Source organism: Mirounga angustirostris, unplaced genomic scaffold, assembly GCF_029215605.1.
Source record: "Mirounga angustirostris isolate CCGP_5_RB_7025 unplaced genomic scaffold, mMirAng1.0.hap1 SCAF_12, whole genome shotgun sequence".
Classification (NCBI taxonomy): domain Eukaryota; kingdom Metazoa; phylum Chordata; class Mammalia; order Carnivora; family Phocidae; genus Mirounga; species Mirounga angustirostris.
The window spans coordinates 18,836,218-18,850,253 of NW_026991720.1; the positions used below are offsets into that span (position 1 = coordinate 18,836,218).

Here is a 14,036-nt window from a genome sequence, read left to right on the forward strand (position 1 = left end):
CAGTATTCCTTCTAGAACCCTCTGGAAGACCATCTTTCGGCTGCCTGCTGAATTCCCACTGTCGGTCCTGATTTCTAACTCAGCTCTGAGTGCACATCCATTAGGGTTTGGTTAGAATCCAGTGCCCATACTCTGTCTTAAAGGTAGATAACGAGTGCCCTCCCTCATTGTCTAGTATCTGCCCCTATGCTCAGCAGCATTTAGCACACATTAGGCCCTCAGGGAATGTTTGCTGAGTAAGGAACACAAGAAAAACAACACACATTTCAGCTTCTCAAAACATTTTTTAATTTTCTGTTTTTCCCACCAAGACCAAAGCTGTACAAACGGGTATACAATTTTGGATCATCACAATGTGAGGCCCAGCTGCCGTGTATGCTTAAAATCCTTTCTGCTCTCCTCTCCACATGTTTCCAAGGTGTGTCCCAGTCAGTGCCTTGCTTTCTCCTGTGACATATCAACCATGGGTAGCAGGAATGCTTGGAGACTTGGGGGGCAATGGCGGGGTTCAGTGTGCCAGGAGAGGTGAGCACCCAAACCACCTGGGAACACTTTAGAAATGGCCTCCGCTGGTGGGTGCACAGAGGTCGAATGTCACGCTGTCCCATCTTCCGTGCACTCAGCTGAGTGGACCAGGGCATCTTTCTAAGGTGAGAAAGACCTAGGGGCTCACATCGAGAGCAAGTAAGCATCTAAGAATCACTCACATCCAAACAATGTTTAACTGAGAGTAAAAGTTCTCTACCCGTTATGTACTCTTGGAAAATAGAGGTTAAAAGATCAAGAGGAGGGTGGACTGCCTTTCATTCTTCCATTTTTGTGATTAATCGGAAGGCTCTTGGTTTTGATGCAGAAGTAAAGACGAAAAGGCAATACACTGACTATATTCTGTGTACAAACGCCCGCACACAAAACTCGCCCAGGGGCTGGGATAAGAGGACTTTGCCCCGTAGCCCTGAAGAGGTCCTGTTTTGGTTGGGAAAACTTGCTGAAAGTTACAGCCAGCTGAGAAGCCACTGATTTGATGTTGGCAACAGAGATAAAAAGCAATGCACATATGCTTATTTCACTGTATTGTAAACTGACAGGGTCAGGAGAGTAAAGACCTGCTCTTGGTGTAAGAGAACCCTATGAAGTGTTTTAAGAAGGGACTGAAACCGAGGGAGCAGTCTGCTTTCTAAAGATGGTTGGGGAGTGGTAATTTGTGCATTCATTTTTTCAGAGTCCAATTTGATACAACCTTCCTCCCATCCCACCCTAGTCACTCAACCCTTTGGAACTGACTGCATTAGAGTAGACGTTAAATCAAAACATTCTGTACTGCAAACTCCCGTTACAGTTTATATGAAAAGCCCAAAGTAAAGAGACAGGAAAAAAATGTATCGTCTTGTCTTCTCTCCACTAAAGTATCAGTGCAGAGAAAAGCAAGTCTGCTTCGAATATACCAAATAACATACCGGAGAAAGAAGCAAGTGTGACTGAGTAAACGAAAATAGCGCCCCCCCCCCCCCCCCCCCCCCCCCCCCCCCCCCGCCCAGCAGTGTGCTCGATTAAACCGTCGTTATTTTCTTATCCTTGGTGGCTTGCTTGATGGCAGCCTGCTCGCAAATGATCTCCTTGAGCCGCTGCAGCCTCATGTTCTGGGTGGTCTGGTCTCCCACCCCAGTCTGGCTGCGGTGTAGCAAGGTCAGGGCGTGGATGTACTCTAGCTCCGTGTACTTCACGCCCTGGTCCACCACCAGGTTCAGGAGCTCGTCAGCCGTGTTGTATAACATCTCGTAATATTGCCTGAGGAAGAAACAGGGGACACTGTTCACCATCTCCATTGTCAGCCATTTATGTGGTTTCAGTGGCGATGAATATGCTGTTTATAGATTACTTATTCCATAAGCATTTGTCGATCACTAGACATTGTTCTAGGTCCTATGAATATAATGGAGAACAAGACAAACACGATCTCTGTCCTCTTGGAGATCAGTGGAGCTTTCTTCGTGAGAATAAGTCTAGGGGCGCCTGGGTGGCTCAGTCGTTAAGCGTCTGCCTTCGGCTCGGGTCATGATCCCAGGGTCCTGGGATCGAGCCCCGCATCGGGCTCCCTGACCAGCAGGAAGCCTGCCTCTCCCTCTCCCACTCCCCCTGCTTGTGTTCCCTCTCTAGCTGTCTCTCTCTCTCTCTCTCTGTCAAATAAATAAAATAAAATCTTAAAAAAAAAAAAAAAGAATAAGTCTAAATGAAGGTTCCGGGAGAACTCACATCTTTCAGGGTCTCCGTTCACTTAAGATTTGCCCTAATGTTATATTCACCTAGGAAGATCCAAAGAAAAAGAAGTAGGGGCAGAACCAGAAGGAGAGAAATAATCATCTGGCAGGCACTGCGAAAGCTGTTTTTGTCTTATTCAATCCCTCATTCATTTATTTATTCGCTGGAGGCTCTGTGAAATGTATGGTTTTCTCCTCCATAAGGTGGGATAATAATAGTACCTACCTCTTAGGGTTATTGGAAGAATTCATCCATATAAAGCACTTGGAATGGCGCCCGACAAACATCCATGCTCCATAAATATTAGCTATTATTACGTGAAATAGTAATAATTAACAGGAATGTAATGATAGTAACGTAAGTTACTATCATTACATTACTATAATGATGAGCAAGACAGGGCCTCTCTCCTCAAATAGCTCAGAGATAAATTGGAAAGATCATGAAAAGTAGGGAAATAATGATTGCACTTCTGTTGACGAAGTTCATTTTCATGTACTGCGTCATTTAACCCTCACTACACCTAGGGAGCTATTAGTCACTTTTTTCAGATAAGGAAACTGAAGCATGGCCAAGTTACAGGACTTGTTTAGCATCCCAAAGAAGTGAGGGGCTGTGGCAGGATATGCACCCAAGTTTCTCACTCTCCTTCTTTACAGATACAGACAAGAATAATGGTCCATGTGACATGAAGGAAGTATAAATGTTATAAAATTATAGCAGAGGAAGGAGAAATCCCACCATGCTGAGGGGAAGGTGAAGAATCAAGGAAGACCTCATATGGGGTACAATATTGTCAGGCAGGGCTCCCAGGGAGGAAATTCTAGATTAAGGGAAGAGAGAAGAGCAGAAGCAAAGACTCCTCCTGGGAAGAGGAATCTGGTTAGCCTGGGGAGTGTAGGTGGACAGCAAAGTTGTGGGAAAAGGCAGTTGAAGCCAGAAGGCAGACTGTTTGACATCAGGCTAGTTAAATTAATAAAGAACATTAGACTTAGTCAAGTCAGTAAAGGACCTCACTCCCTTACCCCCCAAGGTTCTGTTGAGAACAGAAGCACCATCCAAGTTGTGCTTCTGGAAAATTAAGGTGACAGTGGTACACAGAATGGTCTGGGGGGGCAGGGGATTAGCCATAATTCTCGCAGAAAGTTGCAGACTTGAGATCCATTTGGCTGCAAGGCCATTTTCCTGGGTGGAGGAGAGAAGAGTAGTACCCGTAAGAGAAACAGGCATTACAGTGAGTCTCCAATGCAGAGAGAAGATGGGGGAGGTAGGAGTCAGGAAAGGAGAAGGCAGCCATTTACCCTTCTTAAAACCAACATCATGCCACCACTATCCCTCACGGAGTCTGCACTGAGGCTCAGACTTGCACGTTTACTACAAATTACGCAGGAGGTAAAGTTGAGTACAGGCTCTGGGCCAAGCGATGCTATGACAGCTGGTTAGGCAAAGAACAGAGAAGCCTTCCCAGGCACAGTTTACTTCCTTCTCTCTCCCTGACAGGAAAGGCAGCTCTGCCTCAATGCAGGGGCAGACCAAGGCAGAAGGCCCAAGGCAACTCCAGAGACGAAGGGATAAATCGGACCTACCAGGATCATTGGACTTGGGTCTTGCATTTGTTTCTTGTTTGTCAGGAACATCTTGATAAAAAGAACATCCTCTGTGAGAAGTAAGCTATCCTTGTAGTAAGGAATATATTCTGGGAGCTCATAATTTCAGGAATATTTTATAAATTGTTGTTACAATGGGAATATGGTCAGTAAGGGCATTAGTGTCTTTTCACATGGCTAGTTCCTTTTCCTGCTCTGCTAAACCTCCTTTTCTAAATAACGTATTCTTAAAAAAAAAAAAAAAGAATACGCTTTCACAAATATTTCCTAAATAGTGGCAGGAATAATGAGTGCTCATCTTATATTGGCAAGTTTATGAGTGACTCCAGGCAGCAAAAAGGGTCAACATCCTTGTGTAGAGGGTCCTCTTGGGGCTAGTTTTCTGTAAGTGAGTGTTCACTTTAACTTCCTGGAACCACATATTTAGAAATCACTGGTCAAAGGTAACCTTGATGTTGACAGAGGTACTTCTAATAGAAGAGGCAAATTAGCCTCCAGCCTGCAGACTTCTGGGAGCCCAGTAGCAGATACGGTCAGGAACTTTTCTGAAGCTTCATGTTCAGCATAAAACCCATGTGAACTATCCTTACTCCACAATACATCTGTTGTAACTTAAAAATACAAATTTTAAGAAAAACCTGATGCTGTAGGAAGATGCATCATATTTATCTGATGGCTTCACGTGTCCCTTGGCACACCTTGGCTCCCTCCCTGATACCAGCCCCTGTTTTGAGAAATGGGGCCCCCTGCATCATCTAATTTGGTTTCCCTCGGATGCACAGGTGAGGGAGAGAGCTGCCCATTTAGGGAACTACCTAAGAAGACCTTTTAAAACTCGCTCGAAAAGAGTACATGTTCAAATCTAGACTTAACTAATGTAATGAGAGAGAATTGGGGGGCTCATGATTCTTTCAAAGCTAGAAGGGACATGATGGCTGCAGTTCTCGGCTGGTGGTTCTCCAGCTAGAAAGTGCTTGGGGGGCTTATGAAAAGTGCAGATTCCTCAGGACCCACCCCAGCTACTGTGATTCCCAAAGGTCCCGAACCACCTGGGTCTCTGACCCAGAGTCTCTCTGGTGTGGGAAGAGTTACAGAACCATCCCCATCTCCTTGAGCCAAGGACCTAAAACCATTAGGGAAAGAGACAGAAGCAGTAAGTGGATGGTTATGCTTTTCACTGAGATTAAACCAAAAGAATTGGGTTTCTTTGTATTATGATGTTGGTATTTTCATCATTTATCTTAAGAAGTAACATCGAGCCCATCTAACCAGATGAAATTGGATTTCTTTTGAAAAATCTGATGAATTGTTTCCAGGGATACTGGATGGTTTTCTACAGAGACCACTGTTCCATGCTGGGAGCAAACAACAAAACAAAGATGCCTGGATTTCTCGTCCTGGATCCTCCAGTGTGGTAAGTGATAAAGGGTGAGCCACTTAAGTCCTTAACGTTTCAATATCCTCTGTGCAATGAAGACCTTTATAAATCCCAGAATGACACTCTGAAGTGGACTCGGAGACTAAAAGAGCCCTCTAGAGCCTCAGATGAACACTGTCCCAGAACTGCAAAGCTGAGTTATTAAACAAAATCGACAGGTAACTGATGGTGTATTTTCTGCAGTTAGGGAAAAAAATTACCCATAACCACGATGATATATTAGGTCATGAAGAAACATAAATATTTAAAGATGGAACGAAATTCATTCATCTTGCAGAATAGTACCCGGTAGCAAAGACAACACTAAATCAGCACAGCAACAGTTGTAATTGGAGGTAGAGAAAGGGTGCTACAAGATGCCCCAAGGAGAAAATAGGAAAATGCCCCCAAACTGTACAATTAGAATGGGCCTCCAGGATAAACACTGACACGCTGAAATGAAATCATGTAACCCAACTGGGATAAATAATTTACCAGCACTCACTGAAGCTCCAGGAAAATGAAAGCTTGATCTTTATCATCACGCATTACAATAGCAGCCATGGCTTCCAGGCATCACATTTTGTAGGAGACAGCACTTAGCTGCCCGGATGGGATCAGTGAACACACATTTGATTTAGGCCTTTTCTGGCTCATGACTTATACGGCAAGTCTCTTCAAAGCCCATAACATTCGGGAGCCAACTGCCAGACGTGGACTAAGGATCCTATTCTGGAGACCAGAGTTCCAGGTCACCCTGATGGGTGGAGGTGGCTTCTTCCCATGGTTTCTCTCTCTCTTTGCTGTGCACCTTTGGGCAGCAGTTCCCACAGTGGCCTGAGTGTAGAGGGAGGTGGGTGGAGCAATAGGAGAGCGGTGGGGGTGGGTGGGGGTGTCACCTAGACTGGTCTCCTGCGCCCAGTCAAGAATCTGACAGCGTCCATACTTTGTTCTGGTGCAAATTATGTTCTCATACCTTCTTCACGTTCCCTTTTGCAATGGGCTGTTCTTCCCTGTGTTTTGTTCTTCTTACTTTTTTAACGGTATTGAACTGTAACTCTTTCTCCCCATTGATGGCGTTGGCAACTATCTACACAAGTGAGGCCAGGAAGGGCATGTTGGGAAGCTGGGCAGGGCTCCTCTTTAAAAGTTTTCAAATGGAGTTTATTTTATCTTTCTCTGGCTGGGAAATTAATTTACATGTCATATAGACTATATGGACTCAACACAAAGATTAAGCAGAAGAAAAAAGATTACTCCTATAAGTCCTTTATAAAGACATACCACATTTTTGCATTTCCTTCCAGTGTTTGTTTTCCATATGTGATGTTCTACCAATTTCTCTATTACAGTTGAAATATGTGGGTTGACAGACTATTGGACACTTTTGTTTCCAATTTTATTTATTTATTTTAAAAGATTTCATTTATTTATTTTGAGAGAGAGAGAGACAGCATGAGTGAGGGGGAGGGGCAGCGGGAGAAGGAGAGGGAGAAGCAGGCTCCCCGCTGAGCACGGTGCCTGTACGGACATTGGGCTCAATCCCAGGACCCCGGGATCATGACCTGAACTGAAGGCAGACGCTTAACCGACTGAGCCACCCAGGAGCCCCTTTGTCTCCAATTTTAAACACTTTCTTTCCTGAGGATAGATTCCAAAGCAGATTTAGTCAAAGATAAGTATAGTATTTAGGACTTGGGCAGTGCTGCCAAACTGCTTCCTAAAAAAGTTGCTTCCATTTGTCTTCCTACCAACAACACAGGACTGCACCTACCTCCTCATATTCTTTTAACATACATGAAGTTAAACCATTTTTCACCTACTTACTGTTTTTTTTTTTTTTAAAGATTTTATTTATTTATTTGAGAGAGAGAATGAGATAGAGCGAGCATGAGAGGGGGGAGGGTCAGAGGGAGAAGCAGACTCCCTGCCGAACAGGGAGCCCGATGCGGGACTCGATCCCGGGACTCCAGGATCACGACCTGAGCCGAAGGCAGTCGTTTAACCGACTGAGCCACCCAGGCGCCCACCTACTTACTGTTTTTTAATGTACGTAAGTCTGTATGTACATATAAACAAATTGTTGATACCTTTGTATATTTTGAGTATAAGTGCTCTTCTTATTTAAGGGCTCTTCAGAAATTTCCATAAACAAGAAGCAAGGACCATTCTAGTCTCTCATCCCTGGTTCTACCTCCCACTCTGCCATACTCATCGTAAAAGTTATCACTGCATCTCTGAAAGCTATTGCAAACAGTTTCAGCTCTCTTCTTTGTAAATTGAGGAAAGCAAGCCCCGATAAAACCAGCTATTCCCACACAGCAACTGTCAATTTTGGACCTGCAGGCAGTCCCGAGAGTCTAGGGGGTGGGGATGGAAAGAAGGTGCTAACTGGGGGCTGTCCACAGTCCCTGGGGAAAGCTTTGCCATCTGCCTCCCTTTACAGAGTGGGGTCCAGAGTCCTAAATCCCTGAAGGAAAACTGTATTTTCCATGGCTACCTAGTTATGTCTCATGCTGGGTGTGAGAACCTGTCTTGATTGAGGTACTATTAATAATAATGTCTAAATTTTAGGTGCACTGCCATATTCAACCCTTTGACGTAGCTCTGCAATCATCCACACTGCACAGATGAGCAAACTGGGCTATCTGTCTAAGGCCTCAACATCAAGGACTGTGAACCTGTACTTACTCCAAAGCCACTATAATATGGACAGAATGGAAGCTGTAAAAAGCAAAAGTACTAACTGCAAAGAAAAGTTGTATAGCAAATTTTAGTCCTGATTCAGGCAACAGGGACAAAATAAAATCCACATACGAACTCAACTCTCTGCCTTCCACTGTAATGGAACAAGCCAGTATTTCGGCAATTCAAAATTCATTTACACACTTTGTAGTTATATTTGAACAGCACTGGATTTGATCTGGGAATTCAGCACTCTGAAACAAATAATGAAGTCATGCTGTCCAGTCAGCATTCAAAAGTTACAGAAATGAGTTTTGGCTTTTTCATTTTGTCACCTATTTCTCGCTTTTTGCCCCTTTCCAAGCGGGTAACAGACAAAGCGACCTTTATTTCCAAAAGCTGGCTGCCCTTCTGACTGATTACTTCCTTGAGGAAGAGGGATAATTAAGCAAAGTCACTGTAAAGGCTTTCTCATCTAGTCCTTCCTGAGATAATGAAAGTAATAATGTCAACAAGAGAATTGGGCTCTGAAGTAGACTTCTCAAATTTAAATTTTGAAGGAGGAAAATTTTACCTGAATATAACTTAGTATTGACAGTAGCCCCCCCCATTCTTTTTAGCCGACAGCTGCAGCATTTTGAGAACTTTAATCAAAAACCCAGTAGTAGATGGGTCACTAAATTGTTGGATAAAACGTTCAACTCTTGTCTTTCTCTCTTCACTCAATGGCGTCCATGGTAATAAGCAGGGAAATGGAGAAAAAGAAAGGAACTGAATAATCCATAAACTAGATAATCATCCCATAAATAATTAAGAGGTAGTTATAGCAGAACGACTTAGAGAGAAGTAAATACTCAAGAGATCAACTGAGCTCAGATTCTGGTTAAGTCTTTCACTCCCCGCTAACTGGTTGTGTGACCCTGGGCAAAGGCTGTCGGCTCTCTGGACTTCTGCTTCCCATATGGAAAACAAAGAGGTCAGAGCAGATGCTATTTAAGCATTTTTGGATTTTAAAACCTTTATAGCGTCCTCCGCTTGCTCCTTTAAAAACCACAGGCTTCCATCAGAATTAGCTGATGCTGATTTTCCCTGAACCGTAGTAGGTGAGACGCTGCCCTGATTGATTTGGAAACATTCTGAACAAGTGTAAACTTAGCTCAGATGTGTACTTTCCAGACCAATAATAAAATGGATGGTAATCCTGTGTGTCAGAAGAATAAATTAGTTTATTAAAAAATATAATATAATTGCTCTCATTTGTCTTCCCCTTCAAAGAGCTTAGAGTTTATTACAGACATGATTGAAAATTCTAATTTGAAATCGGGGAAGTTATTTCCATTTCGGGAATGAGAAAACTCAGGTAGAGAAAAGCGAAATAATTTTCAGAGAGGTGGGGGCAGAATTAGATTTATGTTCTATAGGGATGGTTTTTAACATTCCTGACAACAGACTGGGTGCAGATATTTGTTCGGATCAGGGGATTCCAGAAGAGAAGTGTGGTCTTTAGAAAAGACAGCGTAGAAATTCCTCAGCTGGTGGCAGTAGAAAATCATTCAAGAGGAAGTCAGAGTCTGAGAATCTGCTGTGCTAAGGCTTGAAGGGGCACCTACCTACATCTTCTTCATAGAAAGTGGCATACACACACTGCCTTCATGGACAGCACTGTGCTTAAACTGCAGTTACCTGCTGGCTGAGTTCTGATAACCAGCATGCTTCAGCAGTAATGGCAAGTGTCTCTCCTGAGGAGATGTTAAAAGCTAACGTTGGCTGTGTTCATCCTTCTCGGGAACGTTACCCTGATATTTGTGATAGCAGCCTCCAGAGCCTTGCTTTGTTTCTCTTCGGAGAACACAACCACTCAAAACAAAGCAATTCCTTGGAGGTCCACCACTTTTGAGATGATGACCCTCTCCCAAGCTCACCGATAGTCCCTGAAATGGGAAGAAAATTTCTTCTGGTTCCCTCAGCTAGAAATTTTGCTCCCCACCTTCGCAACACCTTCTAAATTTATAGTATCTGCGGCTGAAATTTCCTCCTCGACAACTTAAGGATTCATATGTCACTCTCTGCTCCATCAGATAATTTTTTAAATTAAGTTTTCTACAGCAGGGCTAAAGGAAGATCTGCATTTTAAATTCAGTACAATTAAAACTGTGTCTCTTTGGTCTGGCACTGCCGTCGGTCAAACCCCATTTGTATGAATAATTATTCAGTCCATTAAGAAGTCTGCTCAACTCCTTCTCCCATTTTGAAGGTTTTAATAAATATTGATCAGGCACATTTCTGTTTGCCTTGCCAAAGCAATTCTGATGGATTCATCTTCTGATGTTATCAAATAATGAAATATGAAAGAGTGAATAGAATTACCCTCTTGTTCTGTGATTTTTATTTAGGTCCGTCATTTTACTTTCATAACTGTGTTTGTCTCATACTCCTGTAAATGTTCTTTTGATTATCAAAAGGTGAATCCAGGTTAAGGAGAGTTATACTGTGCTGAATATCACTTTAGAGAGTTTTTTCAATTAAAAAAAATAATTTATCGAAGATCACAGGTTGATAAAAGGAGATAGTATTATGTACTTTGGTGGTCTCAAAGCTACATATATAGCTTTAAAAACCACATACATAGCACAAGGCCCTTATACTGTATATTATCTATACTTCCCAGATTAGCCATCTGGGAAACGGTTGCTGACATATGCAGAACAAAAATAATTCAGAGGCCCTATGGCTTTTTCAGTTTTAAGCAGTTATCAACTTTTCAATAAATAATGCAAAGGATTTCTTCAAAGGAAAATCTGGTATTATTATCACTAGTACTTAGGAAGCTCTAATAACATCTTAAAAGTTAATACAGTAATGCCCCCTTATCCACAGTCTTGTTATCTGCGGTTTCAGTTATCCGCGGTCAACCATGGTCCACAGCCATGGTTCATATGACTCTCCTCTTGACGTATCACTAATAGCAGCCTCATGCTACATCACATGCCTACGTCATTCACCTCACTTCATCTCATCCCATAGGCATTTCATCATCTCCCACCATCACAAGAAGGATGAATACAAGATATTCTGAGAGAGACCACATAACTTTTCTTACAGTGGATTGTTATAATTGTTCTATTTACTATTAGTTACTGTTGTTGATCTCTTACTGTGCCTAATTTACAAATTAAACTTTGCCAATGGTACTATGTATAGGAAAAAGATAGTATACATAGGGTTGAGCGCTATCCGTGGTTTTAGGCATCTGTGGCGGGGTCATGGAAGTCATTCCTTGCACATAAGGGGGGACTACTATATAACAGAGAAAATTACAGAGGTATAGTCCTTGGCTTCAAGAAGCTTCTTTTATCTACACTTTAAAAAATACAACCCAGACCCAGATCAAAGGTATCTAGGACACTAGGTAAATACTTTACAGTAAAATAAATCTGGGCTTGCCAGCCAGCCTGCCCATTCTGCTCCTCTCTCTTGGTATGTGGTAAAGAAGAAAAGAGTTGGAGGGCGCCAGACAAGGAACAGAAACCAAGGACAGGATTCTGCTCCAGTGACTACCAGTTAGTGATGGGATGGAGAAGTGAAGGGGTAACTGGTGTTGGGTTTCCATATTTATAATATGGAGATCCTCCTCTACCTGTAAGTGTTTGGGGAGAAAGGTCAGTGAGGATAGGCATGGACTACCTGGCTTCGATGGAAGAACTTGCCATTAGAATATTCCAGTAGCTGCCAGTTAGTTTTGTTCTTTAGCCATTGACTCTGCCCCTAGCCAGCTACCTCACAAGTGTGTTTAGACAAGGTCTGGGTAGAGCTGAATGGATAGTTCACTGCAAGCCATCATCACTGCTGGGGAGCCTAGATGCAAGAACTGTTAATTCAGCCATCAGTTGGCTAAGTTACTCAAACCCTTACTAATGATTTTTGGCCTTAGTTAGGGACCCCAGGACACTTCTCAATATTGTTATAGGGGATTTCTCTACTTTGCTGAGACCAAAAAAAAAAGAGTATCTTTTAGGACTGAAGGGCCAGAAAGAAAAATGGGTTTGGCAGAAGAACAAAAAAACCCAGCAGATTATTTGAAAAGTGTGAGCATATGCAAATCAGCAGGTCCCAATGGCAAATACTCCAGGGTGTTATTTACTAAATCCTCAGGTTATTTACAGAAGCGAGAAAACCTAAATAAACCAAAGCTACAAAATGGGCCACCTGAGATTCAAGGACATGTGACTAAGAACCGATGTCAATTAGAAAAATGATAGACTAAATCAGAAAGAGCTAATGGAAATATGTACATATCCAGCAGGGTTTAATTAAAAACCCCAATATTCTGACAAATGTGATGGATAGCTTTGGGTAGCAATGTGAATGTGGTGGATGAAAAGACCACTGTGGCTGATATATACGTGGATGTCAGTGAACCATTTTATACAGTGCCTCTAAAAAAAATATAACTAGCAAAGTGAATTTATTTTGAATGGCTACCTGTGATAGGACACAGACTGAAGAACAAACAAAGGGTAATGATAAAGGCAAATCAACAAATTCAGAGAGAAAGCATCGAGTGAATGCTGAGAACACTGGCTTATAACTGATCTCACTTAATACCTTAATTAACGTGCGAGCACATACAGGTGCCGCAAAGGGCAAATGTTACTAAATGGGGAAGGGCTGTGAACAGCAACAAAGAAAGAGAAAGAATGTAAAGGACTCCAGAGAACTCAGAGTTAGGGGCAGAAAACAATGAAATGAGATATATGTTGGAAAAACCCAAGAGAACTTCTCTAGAAGAAATTGTACCCTTCTATATTTTATAGTGGGGAGAAACCTTAGAACAGCACTGGTAAAAATGGTTCGTGAGGGTGTGTGTGTGGGGGGGGGCGGTGTAAGGACATGGAACCAGAGAATTTTCTTACTACCTGTAAAAAAAAAAAAAAAAAGTACCAGTTATAGGTCAAGGAGGTGATGATAACCCCCCTTTGTTGTGCTTCATAGTTCTGTATTGCTTTATACCCTAAGCCAACTGAAAGAAAATCAGAAAAGAGCATCAAATGGGATTTAAGGGACAAAAGGTTGGAGGAAATTAGAGGATTAAAAGAAATTCAGTCCAATGTTTGTTCCAGTGTCAGCTTATGAATGAGCGAGGTTTTCCCTGACCACCTTCTCGAAAAGGATACCTGCCCCACTTACCAAGCTTTGTCCTTCTGAACTGAACTGAGCTTCACTTCTGTTTAGCATCGATCTTCATCGAAACATAAATGTATATTAAAAATGTCTTCTGGGAACAGTTGTATTTTTATGTTATACGTATTTTAAAAATGTATGTACATATAGAGACACAGCGTCTTAGAGTGGTTAAGATCACGGATCCAGGAGCCAGTGACCTAGATTTGAATCCTAGTTCCGTCTCTTACTATTTCTATGCTCTTGGGCAATTTACTAATCTCTCGGTGACTTCTTTTATTCATCTGAGCAAGGAAATGGTAATACAGGGTTGTTACAAGGATCAAATGACGAAGAAGAGTGGCTGGGACGGTGTTTAGTGTTGTGTAAGTATTTACTACATAAATGTCTGCCGCCCCCTCCCAGAACACAGGGGCTGTGATAGGGTTGGCTTCTGTCTCACTCCTTATTACCCCCTGGCCCGAGAATAAGACATCTAGTGGGTGTGGAATCATGAAAAGGAATAAATGACTGAGAGAGCCAACAGTCAGTCCCTCTCATTAAGTGACAGAGGACAAAGTAAAAAGCAGTCTGTGATTCTTTGACACTGAGTGGGGAGGAACTATGAATAAAATAGCTATTCCATGTAAAAGGCAGAGGGGTCTTCTGACCCAGCTCTAGGAGGGAGATATGAAGCACCTCGGTGTGGGCCAACTGGTGGCAAATAAAGAAGGGGAGGACAGAGGGAAGAGACCGATTTCTGGCTCATGATGTGCAATCTTCCATCTTTTCTTTCATTCTCTGGTAGAATTAGACACGAATCCCACAACTTTTATCTGATGCGTATGACCTTGGACACTTCTTAGTTTGTCCAAACTTCAGTTTCTTCATTTATACGTGGGGTAGGT

The 14,036-nt window shown here is 42.5% G+C and overlaps 1 protein-coding gene across 2 annotated transcripts in view; it reads right to left on the bottom strand.

The window, feature by feature from the left end:
• Positions 1–264: 264 nt before the first annotated feature.
• The window catches only part of EXOC4 (exocyst complex component 4), a 738,469-nt gene continuing 724,697 nt past the window's right edge, over positions 265–14,036 (bottom strand). For both annotated transcript variants that reach the window (XM_045864245.3, XM_064574933.1), the window contains one exon: positions 265–1,788. In XM_045864245.3, the coding sequence (XP_045720201.3) occupies positions 1,551–1,788 (238 nt within the window). In that variant the 3' untranslated portion in view covers positions 265–1,550. The remainder of the gene's footprint in view (positions 1,789–14,036) is intronic.